Raw genomic sequence first — 22,785 nt, forward strand, 5'->3', positions numbered from 1 at the left:
ATGGATGCAAACTGCATTTCGTTGCCTTGTACTTGTGACATGTGCAATGACAATAAAGTTGAATTGTATTCTATTCTAAATAGCCAGTGGCTCCTCCCACTCCTTGAAACAACAATTAAATATCAATTAAGGATTACATAAGTTAATAGCAATGCTTAAGCTGTCGTTCAAATATAATGATAATATATTAACACTGGGAACATTAACACCAGTATATTTAGAAAGGGCTCCAGTTCCGTGAACGTTTAAAACCAACACACTCTTTAACCCCCTCCCCTGTACTACACTTGGCACATTCCCTCTCATGAACTTAACCATAGAAGGAGACCAAAAAAACAGTTACTGGGTTTTTGCCAGATGGAGGAGAGGTGACAGGAAACAGATTAGACAGGAATCTTACAATTTTAAGCAATTCTCTTCATGATGTTAAAATTAATGTGGCATCAATATACACAACAGTTAGATTTACAACACTGCAGTACACTTAGAGGTCACAGGACTCCCTGTGACATTGTTTAGCATGTGAACCGCCCACTTTAAGTACAAATCTAGGTCATAAGACTCAGTAGTTTCTGATTGATTTTAGAAGGAAGTGGCAGTGGTCAAGGGAGGGCTCCTGGGTGTTTCATTATCTGCAATGGAGACTAACCTTGGATGGAAAGTTGCCTCTCTGGTGCTACCAACAGAAGTTGTTATACTTGTATCCTCCCAGTTCACTTCCTGTACATTGGAGGTGGAGGTCTTGTCATGTGTGTTGCATATTATTACTATTATTTCAACTGCTATTAAAAAAAACCCTAAGCAATAACTTCTTTTCAGCAGTGTGTATGAAAGTGTGTCTGAAGCCTTAACGTATAGACTGCAAAACTGGTTCACACAGGCCAGTCCAAGTATTGTCAGGAAACCTGAGTCATACTGAAACTCGGAGCTTATCGCTTCACCACAGCTCCCTCGGCCTCTCTCACTCCTGACCCACAAAAACCTCTGTGTCTTTAACGTATGCATACAGGCACTACTTCAAAAGCCACATTTGCTTGTCTTTAGTAATCTCCTCCACAGCACAATATGGCCATCATGTGGCTTCAAAGCATTGTATTGTATTCTGCAAACCCCACAAGTTGCCTTAATCTTAAAATCAATATATCATAAATATATAAATGTATTAAAAACCTGTTTGTTTGATGGTGTTGAGACATTTGGGCTTTTAGCATCTTCAGTATTTTATGCTATGTAAAAATTATTGCCATCCTCTGACAAACTGAGTCACTTGTCATGTCATGTAAGTTCTAATGTGGCTCAGTTTGCCGTGTTAATTTGGATAAGAGCACTCGCAAGATGCCAAAATATGAATGTGTTCGTATTGAGTTTTAAGAGTTTAAACAAAAAGTAACGAATGAGCAGGTTAATGCAGTGTTTACCCTGTGACAGACTGACCACTCACCATCCTGCAACCCTGAATTATTATCATTATAAGCTTTTCTGTATTTATTTATGTAATGGCATGTATGCTATTGCTAATTGTTGAAGAGGGGGAAAAAGTCTGAAGAATAAAATCCAGGGGCCATCAAACATTTGTGCTCAGGGGGTCTGTAGGTGATGATCTGCATGTTGAAGGTAACTGAAGTGCAAATGAGCGCGTAAGGACAGGAACTTGACACAGGAAGCATGATGATGGTGATCAGTCAAAGCGACAACTCATTTACACCTGCAAAAAAACAACAACCTCTACATGTGTCACTGGTGATTATTGTTTCACACAGTGAAATCTCAAAGTGCGTCAAGATGATATCCAGTTTCTTAAAGTTTACATTAAACTTTAAGAAACTTTTGATTATTACTGTACTGCTACCACAGCATTGAAGGTATTTGACAAACTGAATATGTGATTTTTAAAAAGTCCAAAAGACCAATTGTTTAATTCTGTTATACAACACAGTACGCTTTAAAACACTTTAGCTTTAATTTCAAAGTTTGAAACATTAAACATGAACTTTAAAACATTAAAATAACATGTACTCATACAAAACAGATAGCAAAGCAACATTGATTTGTATACAGCAGCTTCTGCTTTAATTTGTATTTGGAAATAATAATAATAACATTAATAACAGTACATTACTCCTTAATGTGTATCACCCCTCTTCGGACATTTAAATAAATAGTATGCATGTTAAATTTTAACATGTTAGAGATCGTAAATTAAATTCTCTGCTTGCATGAAGACTTCGTATGGCTCAATCGGTTCTGCTTGCTGCAAAAGAAAACATGAAGTCAAAGTGAAGCCAAAGTAAAGTAAAATGCACATTATGAAAAAGTTCAACGTGCAACATTTTACCGTGTACAGTTCTGTGTTTTCAAAGATGGTTATAGGCGCATGTCGCCTTCTGTTGGACAAATAACATGAAAACATGGGGATTGAAAATTCTGTATTTGGCACTCAGATGAAACAAATGTTTTATACATTATGTTATATTTACTCATGTCAGATATGCATGGATTTTTTTTTTTTTTTAAAGAGCCTTTGCATGATAAAAGCTCACCTCTCCTAAAAACTAAATTTATTAAAGATTTTTAAAAAGAAAATTTGATTAGATATTATGTGAAATAATTTTTATCAGGTGATATTTAAATGGCTGTTAAGCTTTACTAATGAGTCTGTCCCCTGCCTGGGAAACAAAAATCTCTTACCTGTTGTATTTCTTGCTGTAGACCAGTCCAAGAATAACTCCAGATGTGATGATGAATACAGCTGATCCAGCTGCAGCATAGAAGAAAGTTACTTCTGCAGAACTGTTTGTGGTGGTATTGACTCCGTCTACATTATTTAAAAACTCTGAAAAGTAAAACAGGTTCTAATCAATTATAAGGGAACATTAGGATGCTACGCATTCTTGCCTGTCATGTAATATTAATTTGTATTAAATGTGTTGTCATATATTTAAATTCTGAACATTGTTTTATAATTGGTTTGGTCAGATTAACTGCTTCACATTTTTCGTTAAATAAAGCAATTTGATTTCTTTGACAATTACAGCAGACATGTCAGTGATCATTATTATTACAATGTTACCACTGCAGAAAATAATCGGAGAAATACATAAAGTGTAAATCATAAAAGTTATTAAATAAATCCACAGTTTACCTTCCACAGTTACACTGAGATGAAGCTTCTTTGATCCTCCGGTCTGTACACACTCACAGGTGTAGTTCCCGCCGTCCTCTGCTGTTAAATGTGTCAGGTGGAGAAACACAGTCTGATTTTCTGTCATCAGAGTGAACCTGGAGTCACATTCATGCTCAAAGTCGTGTCCATGTCGATACATCAGACTACAGTTTTCTCCTCTGCTCCTCTCTGTTTGAATCTTACACACTATCAGCAGGATGACTTGTGTTGTTTCATTGGTGCACAGTGGAGTGACATCTGGTTCTTTACTAATGGTTTTCACACGGTGCTCCTGGACAGCTGCAGTACAAACAAATAAAAGTCAGTTCACTATGAAATGAAGCTGCTAATTTAGCACTTCCTGTATTAAAATAAATAAATAAATAAAACATTTATTGGTAAATATTCTCCCTCTAAAAACCAACATATATTAATCGTTCAACATCAAAACGCTCTACATAAGCGATCCTTTAGAAATAAAAGTCACTCGTGCACGATACCTTTTGTGCCTGTACAGAACGGCAGCAGAAGCAGAGCAAACCACAGTTTCCATCTACCCATACTGGTCAATACATCTAAACAACTCTTTAACTGCTGCTGGTTGTGTACACTGTACTCTACTGTACTGCAGGGTGGAAGTCAGATACACCCCTTTGCATTTATCTGCAGACCTCTGTCAAAGCTTTTAGTGCTGCAGTCAAAGAAGGAAGTGCTTTTATGGATTCAAATGTAGCCTCACCCATTTGTGTCACAAATGGGTAAAAATGTTGAATGAAGATCAAACACTGATAAATGAAACTATTATATGTGATTGATGTGTTAACAAGTAGCACTCACATCACATCTCTTACACAAAGGAAGACGTCTGTCTTAAAATAGCAGTCAAATTAGAAGCTACGCAATGACTTTATAGCAAAGAGAACAAATATGTGTGAAGACATTAGTGCAAAACAGGCATAACTTGATGTTTACCAAACATTTCAAAGCAGCAATAACAAAATGTCAAGAATAAAGAAAACAGTGGGTTTGAAAAATAAAATCTTCCAGGCCCTGAAATGCATATGAAAGATTCCCACTCAGACCTCATGTCAGTGTATAAATTGGTTGAGTCGGGGTTAAAAATTAGTTTGTAATAGAAACTTGTCAATTAAATTTGATAAATTTGATAATAATTTAACACATTTTCAGTTTTCAATTTACCAAAATACAGCATGACATAAAATGCAAAAAGTTGTTTTTGATGGAGTTGACGGAGATATTAATTTATATACACCACCAGTCAACAGTTTGAACACACCTTCTCACTTATTGATTGATTGATTGAATTATACGACTGTCTACACTGTAGATTCATAGTGAAGACATCAAATATATGAAGCGAGATACATGGAATTATGTAGCAAAGAAAAAAATAATAATTAACTCTAAATATGTCTGATATTTTAGATTCGTCAAAGTGGCCGCCCTTTGCTTTGTTGACAGCGCTGCAAACCCTTGTCCTTCTTTCAATAAGCTTCATGATGGAGTCACCTGATATGGTTTTCACAGGCGTGCCTTGTCAGGGTTCATTTGTGGAATTTCTTGCCTTCTTAATGGAGTTGGGACCATCAGTTGTGTTGTGCAGAAGTCAGGTTGGTACACAGCTCACAGCCCTGTTTGACAACTGTAAGATTTCATAATATGGCAAAACTCATCAGCTAAGTAAAGAGAAGTGACAGTCCATCATTACTTTAAGAACTGAAGGTCAGGCAGTCTGGAGAATTGCTTTCAATGTGTCTGTGATGGTTGCAGGTAAAGGCACAGATAGTGGTAATATCTACCAAACATCACAGTGCTACAGCAGACTCATACATAACGCTACATTTATATTTTTCTTTCTTTAAAAATAGCGATTAATTTACAGGTTAATAAAGCTGGTTTTGGTTTAGAATTATTTTACTTAAACAATAACATGATACTGTATTCTAAAATAAGTGTGCACATTTTAGTTTACACTGTTATGTGTATGATTTAGTCTTTTTTTGTTTTCGTAGTGACCTCAGTAGCAGCTGCTCCCAGTAAAAGCGGCGTACAGTACATGGAGACCTGCAAATCATATCACAACTCTGGATCATGGGACGTGTCATGGTGGGTTCACCGAGGTTTTTGTGTTGTACCCCTTTTTGTGTCTGTCTGGGCTGATCAGCCACTATTTAAATTTCACTTTTGTCTCATTTAGATAGGTCAGTTTGTTTGAGTCTGTAGTATTGGTTGTTGCCAGCTTTTCAGAAGAGTTGTGTTACTTTGACCTCTTATATGGGCCCCAAATTTATTTATTTATTTGTATAATTTAACCAGGTTTGTTTTTTTAGTTAAATTTCAAATTAATTAATTAATTAATTGGACTTTAACCTGTGCCAGACTTTCCTTTACTGCTCGGTCCATCACAGTGTCTCCAAGTGCAGTAGCAAAAACCATCAAGCACTACGATGAAACTGGTTCACATTAGGACCGGCCCGGGAAAGGAAGACCAAGAGTCGCCTCTGCTGCTGAGGATAAATTCATCTGAGTCACGAGCCTCAGAAATTGCAAGTTATCAGCCCCTCAGATTAGAGCTCAGATAAATGCAGCACAGAGAGTCAGTAGCAGACACATCTCTATATCAACTGTTCAGAGGACACTGTGTGAATCAGGCCTTTATGATCAAATAGCTGCTAATAAACTACTACTAAGGAAAAGCAACAAGCAGAAGAGATTTGTTTGGGCCAGGAAACACAAGGACCAGATATTACTGGCAGACATCTGTGCTTTGGTCTGATGAGTCCAAATTTGAGATCTTCTGTTCTGTTCCCCATGTAATCATCTGCTAGAGGATGTAGAGAGCCATAGCCCCGTCCCCCAGGGCATGAAGCAGGCATGGAGGAGATCCAGGCTCCAGACATGCAGAGGCCCCAGAGTGCGAGAGCCCAAGGAGGACCACCGGAGGGGCATCCGTGCCACCCTCCTGGGAAGAGCTGAAGAGAGCCCCAGATGAGGGGTCACCCAGTAGCCACGGAGCAGAAGCCAGAGGGGGCTGGACAGGCAGCCAGCTGTGCCAGAGTGAACCAAGCCGCAGGCCCAGAGGCCGGAGGCCCGAGGGCCCCCTACGCCCCGGAAGAGGCTTGACCGAGAAACAGGCGCCAGGCCCCGCCAAGTAGTCACCGGGAGTGAGCTGGTACATACCTGAGCGCCCAGCCCCGGACACCAAGAACCACCAATGCACCGACCCCTGAGGGCATCAGTTACCGGCAGGGAGTGTGGTGAGGGGAGATAGGCCTTTGGAGGGCCTGGGAGTTCCCAGAGAGGTGGAGTCTAAGACCCGACCTGACATATAGACACAGACAAACAGGCACACACAGACACAGACATGCATTCCCACCCTCATGCACACATATACAAATACTTAACACTGTACACACAATCACACTCCCCAAACAAACTCTATACCCAAGGTCCACGTACCCCTGTCCCCAGAGGGGGAAACGGCACCTAGACCCAGATGTTACCCTTTCCCCCCGGTGGAGGCAAGCAGACCGCCCCAGGCTCCGCAGCAGCAGGGAGGCCCCGCATCCCAGATCCCAATGGGACGGCCAACAGCTCCTCCCAGCCCCTCCACCCCGATGGCCAGCAGAGAACAGGGGTGTGTGAAGACCCCAAACCTCCCTCCTCTTGCTCATGTGTAGTGTTGCTGCGTGTTGCTCTAAGGTGCATTTAAAACACGGGAGAGCATGGTGCTGCTGCCAGAGAGCAGCAGGTGTTAGCACGGCCCCTCCCGAGAACCCTCAATGTCTACATGGATTTAAAATTGAGAGGTGGGGCGCCAGAGGTGGGGTTGAATACACAGACCGTCCACTGGACGCCGTTAACGTGCCCACCCTCAAAGCCCTATATGTATGTGTTATGAGAGTGTGAGTAATGTGGATGTCTAAGTTGTGGAATAAAATTGAAGCACAGGCAGCCAGAAGGGGACGGGGGAGTGCCTCCCCTGCACCCTGGTGACACACCCGCACCCCAAGACCCTACTTGGGTGGGTGTGTTGGAGCGGGAAGAGGGAGGCAGCCGGGGATGGGGAGGAAAAGAAGGGAGGGACTAGATGCCCCTCCCTGGGGCCAGCTCCCCCGCTGACCCCAGTAAATGGTAAATGGCCTGTATTTGTATAGCGCTTTACTAGTCCCTAAGGACCCCAAAGCGCTTTACACACCCAGTCATCCACCCATTCACACACACATTCACACACTGGTGATGGCAAGCCACAGCCACCCTGGGGCACACTGACAGAGGCACCCCCGTCCTTCGGCACCCACCAAGGCAAGGGAGCCCAGGCCCATCCAGACCGGGGCCTACGGCAGCAGGACTGCCCAGCCCCACAGGACCCAGAGCAGCCCACCCGACCCCACCGCAGAGGAAACTGTACCCACCCTAACATTCAATCATCTCCCAGACTGCACAAGACAACAGACACCCAGGTTACTTTTATTCTCCACCTCTCCTATGTTTCTCCCCCACCTGCAGAGTCGCCTGACCTAAACCCAGTCGAGATGGTTTGGGGTCAGATGGACCACAGATTGAAGGCCAAATGACCAACAAGTGCTCAGCATCTCTGGGAGCTCCTTCAATACTGCTGGAAAACCATTTCAGGTGACGACCTCACGAAGCTCATCGAGAGAATTCCAAGAGTGTGCAGAGCAGTAGTCAAAGCAAAGAGTGGCTATTTTAAAGACTCTAAAATATAAAACATTTTTTGAGTTATTGAGTAAATTGACACAGTGAGCATCATATTTGATTTCTTGAGTTCATTTAACACAATCCCGTCACTGTTTCTGAGACAGAAACTACAGAAAATGTCAGGAAACTAGTCTGTTATCTCACAGATTACTGATTACCTGACAGAAAGGCCACAGCCTATAAGACTAGACAGCATTCAGGCTCCACAGGGGCTGTGCTGTCTCCACTCCTGCTCAGCGTGTGCGGCTCACATTTTAGATGTATTAATGATGGGCAGGTGGAGGAGTACAAAGCACTAGTGTATGATTTTGCGGTGTGTTCTCAGAGGAATCATCTGGCCTGAATGTGAAAAAGGCCCATTAGTTGGTGATCGACTTCAGAAGGAAGACGATGGCTACATGGCTGGCATCTATAATAGGACAGGATGTTGATTTGGTGGTGGAGTGCAAGCACCACTGACAGCAGGCTGAACTGGAAGACCAACACAGAGGCTGTAGACAAGAAGAGTATGAGCAGTCTGTTTACTAATGAATTGGAGACTTTTTAGCATATACAGTAAAACTGGATAAGTGCCATTCATAATGATTTAACACTGCATGACCGTAATGTTATAGCTAATTGTTGAAGACGGGACAAAATGTCTGCACATTAAACTTCAGGTGGTTTGGGCCCATCAAGCCTTTGTGCTCAGGTGTCTGTAAGTTGATGGTTGGAGCATGTTTAAAGGCTAATCAGTGCTGAACAGTGAAAAAGAGTTATGTGTGTGTTTAAGGACAGGAGCTTGACACAGGAAGACTGAAGATGGTGTTAGGTCAAGGTGACGACTCATTAATTACTGGGGAAACACTCAGCTTGAATCAATCATAAACATCACTCTTAAACAAAACATGAATATTTGTTTAAGAGTGAAACATTAGTGTTCCTCCAGATGATGTCTGGGTGAGCCTCTTTTTAATAAAACCAGGTAGTAGACAAACTTTGTGGTATGAAAAAGATCAACATTTTATTTTTGTTATAGACAAAACTTTCTTTGTAAAACATTAAAACAAAATTTACTCAAACATCTACAGGTGAGTGAAACAGGTAGCAAAGTAACAACGGCAGCAAGCCTGCCTCAGTTTTATCCACCAGAAAACCATTCATCATGTTATATTAAAAATAAATCTCTTTAAATGCAATACCTTAACAACAACAACAACAACATAACAACATAATAATAATAATAATAATAATAAAAACAATAACAACAATAATAATGTTCCCTAATCATGTCTCTTCAAACGTTTACATAAATAGTAAGCGTGTTGATTTTAGAAGTCATTGTAATTAAAGGCCATTCTTCGTTTGCATGAAGACACTGTGTGGCTCGGTATTCTGCTTCCTGCAAAAGAAAAGATGAAAAAATACATTTTTGAAGTAAAACGAACATCAGAGAAAAGTTCGACAAGTTCAACATTTTACCGTGTACAGTTTCCATGTGTTGTTTCCATGACTGATTATTAGTGCCTGATGTTTTCTGCTGAGAAACAACACAATTAAAAAAGAAAAGGTGGTTATAAATTTGCTATTTCATACTATTTATACAGCCTTTAACTATTTGAGCTATAAAAATCTCTTACGTGTTGTATTTTTTGCTGTAGACCAGTCCAAGAATAACTCCAGATGTGATGATGAATACAGCTGATCCAGCTGCAGCATAGAAGAAAGTTACTTCTGCAGAACTGTTTGTGGTGGTATTGACTCCGTCTACATTATTTAAAAACTCTGAAAAGTAAAACAGGTTCTAATCAATTATAAGGGAACATTAGGATGCTATGCATTCTTGCCTGTCATATAATATTAATTTGTATTAAATGTGTTGTCATATATTTAAATTCTGAACATTGTTTTATAATTGGTTTGGTCAGATTAACTGCTTCACATTTTTCGTTAAATAAAGCCGTTTGATTTCTTTGACAATTACAGCAGACATGTCAGTGATCATTATTATTACAATGTTACCACTGCAGAAAATAATCGGAGAAATACATAAAGAGTAATCATAAATGTTATTAAATAAATCCACAGTTTACCTTCCACAGTTACACTGAGATGAAGCTTGTTTGATCCTCCAGTGTGTACACACTCACAGGTGTAGTTCCCGCCGTCCTCTGCTGTTAAATGTGTCAGGTGGAGAAACACAGTCTGATTTTCTGTCATCAGTGTGAACCTGGAGTCACATTCATGCTCAAAGTCGTGTCCATGTCGATACATCAGACTACAGTTTTCTCCTCTGCTCCTCTCTGTTTGAATCTTACACACTATCAGCAGGATAACTTGTGTTGTTTCATTGGTGCACAGTGGAGTGACATCTGGTTCTTTACTAATGGTTTTCACACGGTGCTCGTGGACAGCTGCAGTACAAACAAATAAAAGTCAGTTCAGTATGAAATGAAGCTGCTAAGTTAGCACTTTGTGTATTTAAATAAATAAATAAATAAAATATTTATTGGTAAATATTCTCCCTCTAAAAACCAACATATATTAACCGTTCAACATCAAAACGCTCTACATAAGCGATCCTTTAGAAATAAAAGTAACTCATGCACAATACCTTTTGTGCCTGTACAGAACGGCAGCAGAAGCAGAACAAACCACAGTTTCCATCTACCCATACTGGTCAATACATCTAAACAACTCTTTAACTGCTGCTGGTTGTGTACACTGTACTCTACTGTACTGCAGGGTGGAACTCAGATACACCCCCCTCAGAGGACTGAGCTGCTTGTCAAAGCAGGAAGTACTTTTATAGATTCTAATGTAGCCTCACCCATTATTGTTAGGTTAAAATTATATTTCATGAAGCAAAAACATTGAAGGAAAACCAAACGCAAAAAAATGTAAATATTACATGCGACTGATGTGTTACCAAATAACACTCATATTACATCTGTCAGCCAAATCCACTCAAACCCTGCAGTCCTCTAATGGTTCCACACTCCCACTTAACATCTAAAAGTGACACACCTTTCTCCATCTCTGGAACAGTCTTCTCTCTTTTATAAAGTTTTCCTCTTCCTTTTTTAAATTCAATTTGAAGATCTACCTATTTTCAAGTGTCTTTCAGGTCATTTTAAAACCCACCCCAGCGGGGCACATCTTGATTTTTGCAAAACATTTCAAAGCAACAACAGAGGATTTATTGCGCACGGCATGTCAAACCCAACACATGTACAGCCTCTGGTAGTTTGTGGTGCTGTACAATCCTCTGGTCTGTGAGATGCAGCTGTGTGGATGAGGTGATTGATTTGGGATTAAAAATACTTTATTAGAAATTCTGTATTTATTAATTGTGATTTTAATCAAACAAACAGACAAGAAGCAATATAATAATATAGATTTGTCTGAGATTCACAGCTGTGGAGTTGATGGTTTCACACAGAATTACATAAAATGCAAAAAAAATAAGTAAGTAAGTAAAATTTATTTATATAGCACATTTCACAGATAAAAATCACAAAGTGCTTCACAATAAGAAGCCCGTTTGTATAAAAATGTCTTCAGCTGCTTTTTAAAGGAGTCAGTAGAGTCTAGACAGTAAAGACAACGGCAGAGAGTTCCACAGCTTAGGTGCAAAAAAGGCCTCTAAGCACATTTTCTACCCTCTGATTGACATGTTAGTCTATCGGACCCATTTTCTGTACAACCTATATCTGTCTTTACTTTACAGACATTATAAACAGATATTATCTGCACCTTTATACTAAGTAGATATTGAAAACTTCCATCTTACTTGATAGTTTCATAGATTGCATAATCAACATGTAACTCTTTTCCATCTATTCCCTGAGTATTAATGTACATCACTGTGACATCACAGGTAGCTGGACTGGAGTTAGCATCATGCTGGGGGCGACCTGACGAGATAGTTTGGTAGACATCAGTGGTCGGGTGTTGCAGGCTCATGTAGGGGTCCACTTCATCCTAAACAACATTTCGGATTTAAACATGTTTAATATTTATTATAATATTTAATTACAGTGCTGTTTGAAAATAGACATGCTGTCACATGACCCTAAGCATTTTGAGAAGTGTGAAACAGAACTACGTCAAACTCACCAAAGTCTGCAGAGTTTCAGATCTGGTTAAGTTGGATGGTCCTGGTTGGTTTTGTCTGTTAGAATAAAAACATCAGAGTTTACAGGGTGAACATTAAATACCTCCAACCTGCTAATGTGGGCATCTCTTCATGCTGCTTTCAAAGAAGCTAAAAAAAATCTGACATTTTCAAATCCTGGAGTGTTATTTTACAAGTTAAAAAGTTTTCACCTGGGAGGATTTCTCTTCAGGGTGACACAACACGTTATCCCAACCACAATGATGAGCGTAGCAACAGCAGAGATGATGATGACTGTTGCCATGAACTTCATGCCAGAAAACGTGTCGTCCTCTACTGAACATTGACGCAAAAAAAAATAAATCAGAGACGATCAACATTATCTTGAAAAATATAAAAAAGACCAAAGAAGCTTACGTTCCACTGTGATATTAAGACTTAAAACCTGAGTTTCTCTTTCATATGAGCATTCGCAGGTGTAGTTGCCACTGTCTGCTGCTGTTAAACTGGTCAGGTGGAGAAACACAGTGTGATTCACGTCTATCAGCGTGAACCTGGAGTCACAGCTGCACTTTAATGGCTGCTGTAGTCTGTATAGCTGGCAGCAGGTTTCCCCTGTGTGTCTCTCTGTGCTGAGCCAACATTTCACTAAAACCAAAGTCAAGTTCTGACTGGTGCACACTGGAGTGATGTCTGGCCCTTTTCCAGTGGTTTTCACAAGAGTCACTGAGTGAAAAGGACAAAATTAACATTTTACCAACATCAGTACAAAGAGTAGAGTTTCTATCGTAAAACAGGTTAGTGCCGTACCTCTGCTGTCAGCGCACACACACAGCGGCAGAAGAATGAGCCATCCACGCCTCCATCCGTCCATAGAGCCTAAGAGATTCAACTCAAGTCTACCTGCTGTTCTTTTAATACTCTGTGTTAAGGTACAGTAACCTGTACGTGACCTGATGTGACGTGGATTGAAACAGAAGTGAACCTGACTGCTTCTACTTTCCTGTTAAAATACATCAGTTCCTATAAGTCTCATACACAGTGATGTGAATTAAAAGGCTTTCACAGCACTCTACACAGACCTGTGAAAAAACTGAACACACTGTTGCTTTCTCTGTGGGACAGGTTAGCAGTCACGTACTGCTGATCAAATGCACTCTAACAAATAAAGTGTGAGCACTTATATAAAAACAGATGCTTACTTGAAATGTGCAATTCACTTGTATTTTTATTTTTATTTTTATTCCTATTTATTCCATTTATCCCCTTTGTATATTTTATCTATATATGGTCTTTGTATTTATATATGTGTGTGTATATATATATATATATATAATATTCTGTAACTCTGTAACTTCTGTCGGTGCTGTGCTTTTTTGGAAACCAAATTTCCCAGAGGAACCCACCCGAGGGATTAATAAAGTTTTATCTTATCTTATCTCTTATCTTAGATGCTTTGACAGTTTTCAGGTCGGGATCGTTCAGGTTTGTGCTGATACTCTGCCACAATCCTCTCAAGAAATTCACCTCAAGTTCAGATCGTGCGAAAAATGTAAAAACCCGGTTAACATGTTAAATATTAAAGTTCATGACAGCACAGTTAGAAAAAAGATCTGAACAAGTATGGCTTGTTTGGAAAGCTTGCCAGGAGAAAAGAAGATGGCAGTGCACCCGCAACTTTGGTAGCAAAGTTGCCAAAGCTAACCAGCACAAACACCTCACACCAACTGTCAAGCACGTGTGGGAGGAGTGATGTTTTGCACTTGTTTTGCAGCCACAGGACCGTGGCACTCTGAATCGACCATGAACCCTTCTGTAGCAAAGTATTCTACAGTCAAATGTGAGGCTGTCTGTACAACAGTTAAAGCTTGGCCCTAACTGGGTCATGCAACAGGAAAATAATCCCAAGCACACCACAAATCTAGACCTAAGCTCAACTTAAATGCAGCGGTGGGACCTTAAGGCCTAAAAGAAAGTCCCCACACATCAATGAACTTAAGCAACACTGTAAAAATACGACCGATACAGAAAATGATTACTTAGTTATTTCAGCTAGAAGTGTTTCTACAAACTATTTGATGGTGGTGCGTAGGAGTGCAGAGGAGTCCTGTGAAACTCTCTTTTTCACAAAGCCTGATGGGTAAACTTCAACTTCCCAGTTCTCACTTTCAGGTGCATGAATGCAAAAACGTTTCATGTCGGCTCTTATTTAAGTTTCATGTAAGACGTCTGTGGTCAATTTAGTTTGTGGTCGACGTTTGGTGATTTTGTTTTTTGTAAACACGTTGCATATGTGTGGGAGTAACATCTGACACTGGCCACAACAACACAACTCACACGCAGCAGTGTAAAAAGTTAAAAACAGCTGCTTTTAATTTGAATTAATATAAAACCCTAAAAGCAGATCTCATATCTTATTGCATTGAGAATGAGGGCCTAGAGGCACATAGCAAAAGAAATAATGATTTAATGATATAAAGCTTGCTCTGTGGTTTTCTTCCATTGTTTAGTTTAACGAAAAACTAGCTGAAGATATGAACACATCTGTAACAAAAAGAAAAAAAGCAGAAAAGAAATCGTTGTTTCTTAAAAAGATATATTCTGATATATGTCAAAACTTTGATCTCGCTTTCTTTTGTCTATTTCCTGTTTCAGCTGGGCGGTCACCGTAGCGATGGCGGTATCTCTATCTGTCGCCTCCTCGCTGTTGTAAGCCTGATGTCTCACAGTCTGGTAGAACTCATCTGACTCCCGGTAAAGGCTCGTGTATGTAGCATCATAATCGATTTTACCCTGTAAAAACATCCAAATGTGTAAGGTTTTTGTGCTCATAAACAAACTTTCCATATATATTTGGCAGCCAGTGCACTCACTTTAAAACACAAGGTCACATTATAGTTTACACTGTGAGCTTATGCACTCGGGCTGTGATCAGGAGACCTGTGATGCTGCTGCTGAGGTTTACCCTCTCTCTGTGGGCTTTGGCCAGCTTCATTGCAACCAGATGTTACATGAGCAATAATGGCTGCTTCCCAACTTTCTTCTGCTTCTGCCAGATTAAAGCTAGCATAAAGGTGGGATTTGGGAAGTGATTGCAAAGAGTATCATCAGCTTAAATCCAAATTGAAGACTGTCACCTTTGACCTGCATGCAGGCGTGACCCCATTTGTGTTTGCTGAGCGAGTATCTCGGTGGCCTGAGCTGCAGGGAACACAGACTGCAGCTCAAACCAATAAGAGCTTGTTTTATATTTATTATATATTAAGGTGACTATCAGATTTAACATCTCCACATCATTTGGTCTAAAAGTTCAGCTTGATTTAGATTAAAACAAGTGTTTAGGGTCAGTGACTTGAATGGAAACTGACAGTTTTTATTCCCTTGTTGTTCTATCGTAATCACCGAGTGCTCGGTCTCTGACTGTCCATTGATTCCTCGCTGTGTCTCTTATGAGTTTTCCTCGGCCATCTTCACGCCCTGTTAGTTTCTGGAGTTTTGTACTTCTTGGTGATTCTTCCTTTCGTAGCATTTATAGGGACATTACCATCCGCCTCACAGTGAAGCTCGGCTTTTGTTCTGCTCCGTACTCGGGTTTGTGTCTGACTTTAAGCCAAATCGTGACATTTCGAGCATTTTAAAGGTAAATAAAGGTTTCCACATAATTAAGCTGGAAAAAAAGTTTCATGGCCTGCTACAAGTGTTGTTGTGAAACCTGAATCATACTGAAAGTCTGAGCTGTTCGCTTTACCAAAGTCCCCCTGGTCTTTCTCTCTCACTACTGACCCTGAAGGGAAAGAAAAATCCCTTTGACTCTCAGTTCTCTGTCTCTAAGATGTGCATCCTTTAAAAGACATCCTTGTTTGTCTTAAGTGGGCTCCTCCAAAGCATTATGCTCTAAACACTGCAGCATAACTGTCACAGGGCAACGTTTTTGAGAGTGTCGAACATTTTTATTTGATCCTCTAAGCAACAATCGTGAGGTTTTATCGGTTTGTTACACCTTCTCTCTGAATAACAAGTGCACTGCTGCAGTGACATGTGCACATGGTGAAGTGCCAGCTGCCAACTAACTGAGAGGATTTTCAAGTGGTTTCATTTCTCAACATATATTTTCTGACTTATACAGAATTTCTCCATCATCTCCAAGTTTTTTTTTATGTTGCATTGGATAAGAGGGCTAGCTAGATTTCTAAATGTATAGTTTGTAGGAATGCACACAATAAATTTGATTTTTTTACTGTGTTATAAGAACGCAGAACAACAGAATAAAGAACAAGAGGATTCACTTACTATTGATACAGGTGGCTCTTTCCTTGTAGGGTATCTGTGAACAAAAGCGACAGTTAGAGCCATGCTTAAGTGAAACAGATGAGGTAATCCTAAATCTATTGCAGGTTCAGTTACATACAGTTTAATTGAAATTAGTGTCTAATGTTCCCTCTAATCTCTAAATGTTGACATGCACAATTAAATCATCTTTACTAACTAAAATTGTTTGATTACTGATTGTCCAGTTGTTTAAGTTACAGTTCTTTTCTCTGCGTGTTGTAAACACAAACTGCTTAAATTTAAAGTACAAGAAACAAATTTTCACCTGCAGTGATTTTGTCTCAGGATGAATCCGAGGACAACTCCGACTACAATGACAATTCCAGTACAAATACAAATCACAGTGGTAGACATCAGCTGCCTCACTGGAGAAGTGTGAGCTTCTAGAAGAAAATCACAAAAGAAAAATTTGGAAAATGTAGAAAAATAGAGTAAAACCACCGTAAAACCAGACTTTAGACATTACCTCCAGTTTTAATGTTAGGATCAGTACAAGAGCTAATGTCCCTCAATTAGTTTTCATTTTAGTCATGATTCAAAAGAATGAGTCTGTGATGCAGGTCCGATTTATTCAACAGCAGTCTGCGCACAACTTGAACAACAGCACAGGAACAAAGCAAACACGCACCTTCAGCCGAGATAAGGAGATGGATAATATCTGTCCCATCGCTACGGGAACACTCACAGGTGGACTTCCCACTATCCTCTGCTGTTAAATTGATCATCTGGAGAAACACGACTCGGTTTTCTTTTACCAGCCTGAACCTGGAGTCGCACTCGTTCTCAAAGCCCCGTCCACGTTGATACTGCAGACGACAGCCTTTTGCCCTGTTCCCTTTTGTCTTTATCGCGCACACTATCCAAATGTAATCCACTCTAGACTTGGGGCAAAGTGGAGTGACATCGTTTTGTTCCCCAATGGTTCTCATGATCGTCTCTGCAATTAAAGAAGATGTAATGAAGATCTGTTTGGCCTAATTGCGCCCACTGTCTCGAAAAAAGGGGTTAAAGACTACTTTAAGAACAATAGGTCAGTGCTATAGTCTGCTGTTATTCTACAAGACTTTAAAAACTGATTGGATGTGTGTAATCATACAGTACCTTCAGTGTCAAAGCTCCAAAGACAGAGGCAGAAACAGAGCAACCACAAAGCCCTCTGGTCCATAACTGCAGCAATGTCCAAACAAATCAAGACGCTATACCCAGAGAAAACGAAACATGCTGAATGCAATCCTTTGACACACTAATCATCAAACCACAAGAGAAAAAGTATCAAGTAGAAGTGGAGTCAAGGTAGAAGTGCCGAGACAGGGAAGCGCAACAAGCAACTGCTTCTAATTGTCAAGTAACATTCAGCCAATGACTAAACTGGAGGGTCTTCATTTTAATCACAACATTAGTGCTAAAGCACATTGGTCACAGTGTTTATGCTCTACAGAGGCTTTCACATCAAGGTTTTAGATATAAGGATATAATAATGTATCATAATAACACTTTACACCTTTAAAAAAATATTTTAAGTCTCAGATGAACGCTAACAGCCACGTTAGTGACAGCAGAAAAGCTCTGCGGGTTTGATTTGCCAGCCTTTTACTGGATTGTTGATGTAATCCCAGAGGGATCTGTGCTTCCTCCTTAACTGAGGTGCTTGTCAACCAAATGTGTAACCCACACGTGACCTGTTACACCGTGTCATGATCTCTTTAACAAACACTCAACGCACCCTTACTGCTTCTATATGATTGTCAAAGATGGCAGCGAGATGCTGCTAATCATCAATTGATCATCAGCACGTGTGAGAGCCTCTATAAAAGGGGACTTTGCTGGTCTGGAGCATTCGGGTGTGTTTTAATACATTATGTTTCTCATGAGGTCTGTGGACAAAAAGTGTTACATCTCAAGACGCTACAGGCCTCAATTATCACGTTAAACGTTAAAGTTCGTGAAAGAAAAAGACAGCGAGTACGGCTTGATTGGAAGTGTTTCCTTAAAACAAGCCCCTCTTTACAAAGAGCAGAGCAGCATGGGTTAGCTTTGCAAACTTGCATCTCAGCAAACCACAAGACATCTGGAACAAAGATCAAAGTGGAGATGTTTGGTCATAATGCACAGCACCACGTTCGGCTAAAATTAAACAAGCATATCACCACAAACACCTCGTATCAACTGTCAGCACGGTGATGGGGGGGTGATGACTTGGGCTTGTTGCAGGCACACGACCTGGGAACATTACCTTGGGTTGACCTTGAACTCTGCTGTGTACCAAAGTATACTAGAGTCGAATGTGAGGCCACCTGTCTGACAGCTAAAGCCTCGCTCAAACTGAGTCGTCTAACAGGACAATGATCCCAAGCACAACTACAACGGAAAGTAAAGAATGAGGTGTCACAATGACCCGGTCCAAATCCAGACCTCTAATCTTGTATGAAAGTTGCATTAAAACATCCTCAGCTACAAGCAGACAGTTGAAAACTGAAACTGCGACAGAGAAAAGGTAAACAGACAGAAATGTAAAATTAGACACCAGACCGAACAAGCAAAGACACAGAGCTGTTGCTGTTGTCTTCAGTATAGATCAGAAAGGTTGTCACTGCGGTAAATGTGCATGTGGTGATATAGCTGAATGATACGGTCAAATGAAACTAGGTCAAAACATCACAGTAATGCATGTTAGCTTTCTGTTTTCAGCTACTATTTAATAAACAGAATCATGTACATGATTGTGTTAATGCAACGCTACATGTATTACAGAAAGAAGCACGTTAAAGTCAAAGTGGCTGTGTGGGGACAGATGTTGCTCCTGAGCGAAGCTTGGAGGCTTTAAATGATGAGCAGAGCACAAATGGGACGGAGACAGAAGCAGTGTTTAGGGTCAAACATTAGAAAACTCCCTCCATAATCATACAGACATGTGACTGTCCAGTGCTTTTACAGTATGGGCGGTAATAATCTTTGAATGTTGTTTCATGTGTTTATTTTAAGTTGTCTACTGTCCGACTTTGGTGTGTCGTAACCTTAGTTTTTCTGCGCTTAGCTTAACAGGAGTGCTACCAGTGTGCTCTTCTGCTGCTGTGGCCCAATGTGCTGTGCATTCAGAGATGCTCTTCTGCTACTTTGATTGTAATGATTGGTTATTTGAGTGACTCCAGCCTTCAGCTTATAGCAGTCATGCTCCCCTGACCTGTGGTATCAGAAAGGCCTTTTCCACCAGAGAACTCCCACCCACCTGATATTTCAGCCCGTTCTCACTCCCGAGGCGTAACATGCCGACGTTTTGTGACGTCCTGCGGCGTTCCTGAGGGACCCGAAAGGAGACCTTCAGCGTTCTTATGGTACGCGGCGGGTTATGGCTGAAATCCAGTGCAATGACGCTCCCGCGGGTAATAGACGTTCCAGCCCTGTATTCCAGCCCTAAACCTAACCTTATCCCTAGCCCTAACCATAACCTTTTTTCTGACCTTAATCATGACTTTAATGATGTTAAATAGCGTGTTTCTAAGCGATTTGAAGAAAAAGAGCGAACATGTGTAGATTGTGTCCATACAGTTCTCATATTTCCTCATTTTTCCGAGGTCGTCATTCAGGAACGTGGTGGGTAGCCGAAAACGTAATATGTTGACGATTTGTCACCTAGCGTAAATGTACGCTTTGGGAGTGAGAACGTGTTGGATATTTACTCGCTCGCACTATTCTCTGTAGAGATCACTGTGTGGGAAAATCTCAGTAAATCAACAGTTTTTTAAAATCCTCAGACCAACCAATCTGACACCAACAATCATGCCAAGTCTTTCTTTACCATTTTGATGCTCAGTGTGAACTTCAGCAGGTCATCTTGATCGTGTCTACATGCCTAAATGCGTCAAGCTGCTGTAATGTTATTTGCTGATTAGGTGCTTGCATAAATGAGCAGTTGAACATGTACCTAATAAAAACAGAGCATCATGGACTATAAGGCTCGCAGTGAATAATGGTCAGGTTACAACAGATGTTTTGATGGAGGTGTTTGTATCATAACAGCTGCACCATCAGCTGAAAGCAAACAAGTCATGAGCCTTTTTAACAGGATGCAACAGACCCCCTCCTACACAGACAGTGACAGTGATAGTCCATTGTTCCAAGATGCAAGATGCTTTAGCAGAGGCAAGGCTATGTGCACATGAGGAGGGGCGGTAATACTCCAAAACATATGAAGCTTACAAGAACTTCATAGGAAGAAAGCAAAAAAAGAAAGAAACCGCAGCTTCAGGAGCCTCTCATAGTTTCAGGTGTGGGTTTTTGTGGCCTCGTCTTTGTGCCGTTTGCTCTTGTTTGTTAGTGATGCTGGTTAGATCGCTGTCTGATAATGGCTTTTCTTTTTCATCTGAGCTATGCAACCAAAAAAGAAAAAAGGGGAGAAAGCAAAGCTCAAAATCAAGTATAACAGATGCTGCCTGACCAGCTTCACCCTTGTTCTATATATTGTTGTGGGTGACACATAAACAATTATCTCTGAGACCTGCCGCAGATATGACCCCCAATTGTTCCGCTGAGATTACAAACACTACAGATATCAGAACATAAATCATGCATCAGTGGACACAATTAAGTTCTCATTAATTGTGTCCACTTTTCACACTTTGGGGATGAGGCTATAAAATTAATCCAGTTGTTGAATGATAAAATAATAATCCAAACTACTAATCCTGTTCAGTGCGATTCACGAGGTATTATCACTCAGTCAGCAGCATGGGGTGATATTTAAGGAAGCGTTGACAACATATTTGATGATATCCAGGACCACCGAAATAGAAAATGAAGTACTTATTATTCTTTTTGCTTGTTCTGTTAACACGTCCATGTGAACAACACTGAAAAGACACATCTGTCTTTTTGCATTTCCTCTGAAAGCTTTGAAGCCTGAAGCCAATGCATGAACCCAGTTATACAGTCAGACATCTCAGCAGCACTCAAACACTCTCTTTGGCTTTTACACCCCCTTACTCAAATATGACAGCGTCCTCGCTTGTATAAGGTCACGTGTGGCATTTCTACAACTCTGCGATAAAATCTTCATTTGCAAATCATATTTAAGTTCATTCAAATTACTCCAAACCGGTTTTTACATTTAAATCAGAATCAGAATCTTTTATTGTCATTAAGCAAAAGCACAACGAAATTATATCCTGATTCATTCAGTGAAAAGAAAAGCGGGGAAAGCAAATCTAACTATTGACAAAATAGAAAATTAAACTCTTTCTAATAAATAAATAGATATGTGTATGAACTGTTCCACATTTTGTCACATTACAGCCAAAAACATGAATCAATTTTATTGGAATTCCACGTGAAAGACCAACACAAAGTGGCGTACACGTGAGAAGTGGAGTGGAAAGATCTGAAAACTGCTGTTCACAGACGCTGCCCATCCAATCTGACTGAGCTGGAGCTGTTTTGCAAAGAAGAATGGGTAAAGATTTCAGTCTGTAGATGTGCAAAGCTGGTAGAGACAGACCCTAAAAGACTGGCAGCTGGAACTGCAGCAAAAGGTGGTTCTACAAAGTATTGACTCAGGGGGCTGAATAATTATTCACACCCCACTTTGCAGTTATTTATTTGTAAAAAATGTTTGGAGTCATGTATGATTTTTATTCCACTTCTCACATGTTCACCACTTTGTGTTGGTCTTTCACCTGGAATTCCAATAACATTGATCCATGTTTGTGGCTGTAATGTGACAAAATGTGGAAAAGTTCAAGTGGGCCGAATACTTTTGCAGGTCACCGTATGTTACTGCTTGAGTCATTATTGATTGCAAAGTTCATGAATTCATGAAAAAATGAACTTGGTGTGTTGCTGCTCTGCCTGCATGCATGTAACAGCACGTCCTTGTGCATATTGTGAATTAAAAGGCAGCATCTAGTCACATAAATAAATTCAGTGTACGTAATACTGCTTTTCAAAATAAAAGCAATTTACGGAAGAATGAAAAAATATTTATTATCGCTTTGAAAAAATAATAAATGCCTATTTTGTCCTTTTGTAACTGCACAATCACCACAAAACGTCACTTACATATAATTCAGTACCAGTGCAGATGCTGGTCTATCTCACATGTTAAATAGCCCAACTAACCACCATCAAAAATCATGTGCAACACTTGGATTTTGCTCGCTTGCTGAATACATGAGTTGCATCTGCAGGCTACTAACCAACCCGCAACCCTAGCTGACAGCTTATAACGCCACGCTTTCATGCAAGACCTCTGTCTCAATATGGCTGCGACAACAGTGTACTTTAACTGGATGAATTTCAAGTGTATCCCTAGTGAACATAACTGGCCCCGAAGCATAAGCAAACTGATAAGCAGGTCGGAGCCCCCCAAGAGCACAGGCAAGATCTATAAATGTGTATTTATTGTGTATGTGTTATATTTATAGTAGAACGTAAAATATGGGGGCCTTTCTGTGTGGAGTGC

At 40.3% G+C, this 22,785-nt stretch overlaps 3 protein-coding genes and 1 pseudogene across 5 annotated transcripts; all 4 read right to left on the bottom strand.

The window, feature by feature from the left end:
• Positions 1-1,511: 1,511 nt before the first annotated feature.
• Positions 1,512-3,831, bottom strand: LOC146492307 (uncharacterized). Of its 2 annotated transcripts, XM_085150639.1 has the most exons (5): positions 3,664-3,831; positions 3,143-3,463; positions 2,689-2,833; positions 2,336-2,384; positions 1,512-2,251 (listed from the first exon to the last, which is right to left on the bottom strand). In XM_085150639.1, the coding sequence occupies exons 1-5, from the start codon at positions 3,722-3,724 to the stop codon at positions 2,186-2,188; spliced, it is 642 nt and encodes a 213-aa protein (XP_085006765.1). In that variant the 5' UTR covers positions 3,725-3,831; the 3' UTR covers positions 1,512-2,185. The 2 variants fall into 2 exon arrangements, with proteins under 2 accessions (XP_085006765.1, XP_085006764.1); XM_085150638.1 differs by having other exon boundaries at positions 1,512-2,384.
• A 5,343-nt stretch (positions 3,832-9,174) lies between these two features.
• LOC146492308 (uncharacterized) lies at positions 9,175-10,922 on the bottom strand (annotated as a pseudogene). Its single transcript, XR_014872356.1, has 5 exons — positions 10,913-10,922; positions 10,500-10,710; positions 9,979-10,299; positions 9,526-9,670; positions 9,175-9,425 (listed from the first exon to the last, which is right to left on the bottom strand). The product of XR_014872356.1 is annotated as an uncharacterized LOC146492308 (transcript).
• LOC146492309 (uncharacterized) lies at positions 10,685-12,994 on the bottom strand. Its single transcript, XM_085150247.1, has 5 exons — positions 12,813-12,994; positions 12,420-12,728; positions 12,215-12,338; positions 12,005-12,059; positions 10,685-11,869 (listed from the first exon to the last, which is right to left on the bottom strand). The coding sequence occupies exons 1-5, from the start codon at positions 12,874-12,876 to the stop codon at positions 11,675-11,677; spliced, it is 747 nt and encodes a 248-aa protein (XP_085006373.1). The 5' UTR covers positions 12,877-12,994; the 3' UTR covers positions 10,685-11,674.
• A 323-nt stretch (positions 12,995-13,317) lies between these two features.
• On the bottom strand, positions 13,318-17,813 carry LOC146492310 (uncharacterized). Its single transcript, XM_085150248.1, has 4 exons — positions 16,960-17,813; positions 16,597-16,714; positions 16,293-16,326; positions 13,318-14,795 (listed from the first exon to the last, which is right to left on the bottom strand). Exons 1-4 carry the CDS (start codon positions 17,258-17,260, stop codon positions 14,589-14,591), a joined length of 660 nt encoding a protein of 219 aa, XP_085006374.1. The 5' UTR covers positions 17,261-17,813; the 3' UTR covers positions 13,318-14,588.
• Between the last annotated feature and the right edge of the window lie 4,972 nt (positions 17,814-22,785).

This window comes from Neolamprologus multifasciatus, chromosome 23 (assembly GCF_963576455.1).
Source record: "Neolamprologus multifasciatus chromosome 23, fNeoMul1.2, whole genome shotgun sequence".
NCBI lineage: Eukaryota > Metazoa > Chordata > Actinopteri > Cichliformes > Cichlidae > Neolamprologus > Neolamprologus multifasciatus.

Excerpts from the sequence above, each read along its gene's own strand:
- LOC146492309 (XM_085150247.1), bottom strand. The coding sequence starts at position 12,876 with ATGGACGGATGGAGGCGTGGATGGCTCATTCTTCTGCCGCTGTGTGTG. Across the intron at positions 12,339-12,419 it reads TCTTAATATCACAGTGGAAC|TAGAGGACGACACGTTTTCT; the intron begins GTAAGCTTCTTT and ends GTCAATGTTCAG. Across the intron at positions 11,870-12,004 it reads CTGAAACTCTGCAGACTTTG|GATGAAGTGGACCCCTACAT; the intron begins GTGAGTTTGACG and ends AATGTTGTTTAG.
- LOC146492310 (XM_085150248.1), bottom strand. The coding sequence starts at position 17,260 with ATGAGAACCATTGGGGAACAAAACGATGTCACTCCACTTTGCCCCAAG. Across the intron at positions 16,715-16,959 it reads TCTCCTTATCTCGGCTGAAG|AAGCTCACACTTCTCCAGTG; the intron begins GTGCGTGTTTGC and ends ATTTTCTTCTAG. Across the intron at positions 14,796-16,292 it reads AAGAGCCACCTGTATCAATA|GGTAAAATCGATTATGATGC; the intron begins GTAAGTGAATCC and ends ATGTTTTTACAG.
- LOC146492307 (XM_085150638.1), bottom strand. The coding sequence starts at position 3,724 with ATGGGTAGATGGAAACTGTGGTTTGCTCTGCTTCTGCTGCCGTTCTGT. Across the intron at positions 2,834-3,142 it reads TCTCAGTGTAACTGTGGAAG|AGTTTTTAAATAATGTAGAC; the intron begins GTAAACTGTGGA and ends TTTACTTTTCAG. Across the intron at positions 2,385-2,688 it reads TACAGCAAGAAATACAACAG|AAGGCGACATGCGCCTATAA; the intron begins GTAAGAGATTTT and ends TTTGTCCAACAG.